The 2,925-nt window shown below is 42.3% G+C and overlaps 1 protein-coding gene across 1 annotated transcript in view; it reads left to right on the top strand.

Moving 5' to 3' along the window:
* Window positions 1-2,925, top strand: part of CFAP298 (cilia and flagella associated protein 298) — a 36,966-nt gene that overhangs the window by 3,292 nt on the left and 30,749 nt on the right. The window contains exon 2 of the mRNA XM_023741299.1: window positions 992-1,159. Within this exon, the coding sequence (XP_023597067.1) occupies window positions 992-1,159 (168 nt within the window). The remainder of the gene's footprint in view (window positions 1-991; window positions 1,160-2,925) is intronic.

The following is a 2,925-nucleotide window of genomic DNA, read 5'->3' as shown; positions in this document are numbered from 1 at the left end:
TGGAAAGCCCTGTGTGAATTCAGAGCTCAGTGGACATGTACGTCGCGCCTCCCGAATGCCAGCCGGGGAGGGGTTTCTCACCTCTTGCTTCTCTGGAGTGAGGCGGAATCGGTGACTCTGTGTCAAGGGTCAGGGATAGGTCTGGCACATACCAAGTGGTTACTTGTTAGCTTCTGCCAAGCCAGCCCCGGGCCCTGGCCAACATGCACAAAACAGAACACTGCCAAGTCCTGCCCATCCCCACGATGCGTTGCAGATCAAACCGTTGTGATCGATAGGGTTTTCATTAGCTTATTTTTATTTATTTAATTGTATTGTGCTTTAGGTGAAAGTTTACAGCACAAATTAGTTCTCATTCAAAAATGTATACACAAATTGTTTTGTAACATTGGTTGCAATCCCTGCAATGTGCCAGCACTCTCCCTCTTTCCACCCCAGGTTCCCCGTGTCCATTTTTCCAGTTTTCCTGTTCCTTCTCTCCTTCTCGTCTTGCTTTTGGGGCAGGTGTTGCCCATCTGGTCTTGTGTATTTGATTGAACTAAGAAGCATGTTCCTCACGTGTGTTACTGTTTGTTTTATAAGCCTGTCTAATCTTTGGCTGAAAAATGAGCCTCTGGAGTGGCTTCATTTTTGAGTTATCATTAGCTTATTTTTAGAAGTAGATCACCAGGCCTTTTTTCCTAGTCTGTCTTGGTTTGGAAGCTCTGCTGAAACCTGTTCAGCATCATAACAACATGTAAGCCTCCACTGATGGAGAGGTGGTGGCTGTGCTTCAGGTACATTGGACAGGAATCGAATCAAGTCTCCTGTGTGGGAGGGAAGATTCTACCACTGAACCACCAGTGCCCTCACAGTGGTTTCTAAGTGTTTGTTAAACCAAGTAATGAACCAGACGGCAAGACTACTGATCTCTGGGGAGCCTACCTTTGGTGGGGCATAAAGTGGGACGCTGTTTGCGATACCTATTATCTAACTTTCTCTTGTTTTTAAGAGATGGAAGAATTAGCAGAACATGGCGTGTTTCTCCCTCCTAATATGCAAGGACTGACTGATGACCAGATTGAAGAGTTGAAACTAAAGGATGAATGGGGAGAGAAGTGTGTGCCCAGTGGGGGGTCAGTGTTTAAAAAAGATGATGTCGGACGACGGAATGGACAAGGTGATTGAGCATTCTTCTATGTGCGTGCCCACATATACCAATGAAGTGTGAACGCAGTCCTTGAAATTTAAAAATTGGCCCTAGTCTTTCTATACAAACTTAGACATTACTGCACCGTGGTAGAACCCTAATCCGGGATGAACTAGATGCATAAATGAAGCTCCTCATGCTGTCTTGCTCTCACTAAGTGGCAACCAGCTCTTCAATAGATGAGCCGTGTGACACTGCCATTTCTGTAGGTCAAAAATGGTTGAATATCAGCCACCTTACATGGTTCAACCCAGTGGTTTTGGGGCAATAATCATTGAAAATTCATGGAAGGTTGTGTTATGGTTGGCAGATACTGGGGTTTATTTGGAGATTCTGGGAAAGACCGAAGTGGATTCCATACAGGGCGCCCCCTTGACTTGAGGATACGTCTTTTTGGTGTCGACCCCCTGAGCCCACCTTGGAGCACTGAGGAAACTGTCCTTAGGTCTGTGTTCAGCATATGGTTGGCCATGAGGAATCTGACGGCAAAAAGGACGATAATCCTTTTTTGATAGCATATCCCTTTTATCCTGCACAAAAAGCTCCATTTAAAAAACTATGATTGATTATTTCACAAACAACTAAATATCTCCTGTGTCCCAAGACTGCCAGTCATTTGAGGGAGTGATAAATTCAAAACAGTGTCCCTGCAAGGCCTTTACAAATGCAAAAATATATGTATTTTTAAAATGGGAATGTAGACATTCCTAGTGTTACTTCCTGTGATTTTTAACCTGGAAAATGGTCGATTGCCATCCGTGTCTTTTCATACCTAACCTTGTTCTCAGCTTAGAGAGTTTTTTTTTTCTTTTTAGAAGGAATTTGCATCAACAAGAAAAATAGTATAAGAACCAGTCAGCAGTTCATCATTCATCTTTAAACAGATACTGTCTTAAATTAACCACTGTATAGCTAATACTTTTAATGTCCAATTAATATTATTATTTATTTAGAATACACCTACTCACTTACTAGCTATCTTGTTATCTGACATTTCACATTTATAACTAGAATAAAAAATCTACTGTCTGACTATTGTGCGCATTAACGACGGATGTGTGGCAGTAACAAACACTGAGGTGTGAGGTGAGAGTAACGCTGGCTGTGAGGGTTAAAGTTATGCGTCAGCTTGGCTGGGCCATGATTCTTAGTGGTTTGGCAGTTATGTGATGATGTAGTCATCTTCCATTTTGTGATTTGATGTGGTCATCCTCCATTTTCACATAACGCTGATTTTCTCATAACGACTTAGTCTTTGGAACCTAAGTATGTTTTGATAAGTGAGGAGTGGGTGTATAAAGTTTGAACTTGTCACATCTTTAGCTTTTTGCTTCTAAACTTTAAATTTATTGTTTTTGCTTCTAAACTTTAAATTTATTATTTTTTTCTTCCTGTCCACGCATTGGCAAACTGGCCCAAAGGCCAAATTCGGCCAGCCACCTATTTTTGTAAACAAAGTTTTACTGGAATGCAGCCACCCATTTGTCAGCGTTATTGTCTGTGACTGCTTTTGTGCCTCAATGGCAGAACGGAGTCATTACAACAGAGACCGTATAGCCTGCAAAGCCTAAAACATTGCCTCTCTGGCCCTTTACAGAAAGTGTCTGCTGCCCCTCTAGCCCGGTGACATTTATTCTTTAAAGCTTTTGCCACTTTGTATAAAGTGCCCTCGAGGTCTCTTGTCATGACAAGATCATTACCTCACAGCCAGCTTTCTCGCATCCACCCCCTAAATC

This window comes from Trichechus manatus, unplaced genomic scaffold, assembly GCF_000243295.1.
Source record: "Trichechus manatus latirostris isolate Lorelei unplaced genomic scaffold, TriManLat1.0 scaffold00177, whole genome shotgun sequence".
NCBI lineage: Eukaryota > Metazoa > Chordata > Mammalia > Sirenia > Trichechidae > Trichechus > Trichechus manatus.
The sequence above is the reverse complement of the archived record's forward strand: the minus strand, read 5'-3'. Positions and strand labels throughout refer to the sequence as shown.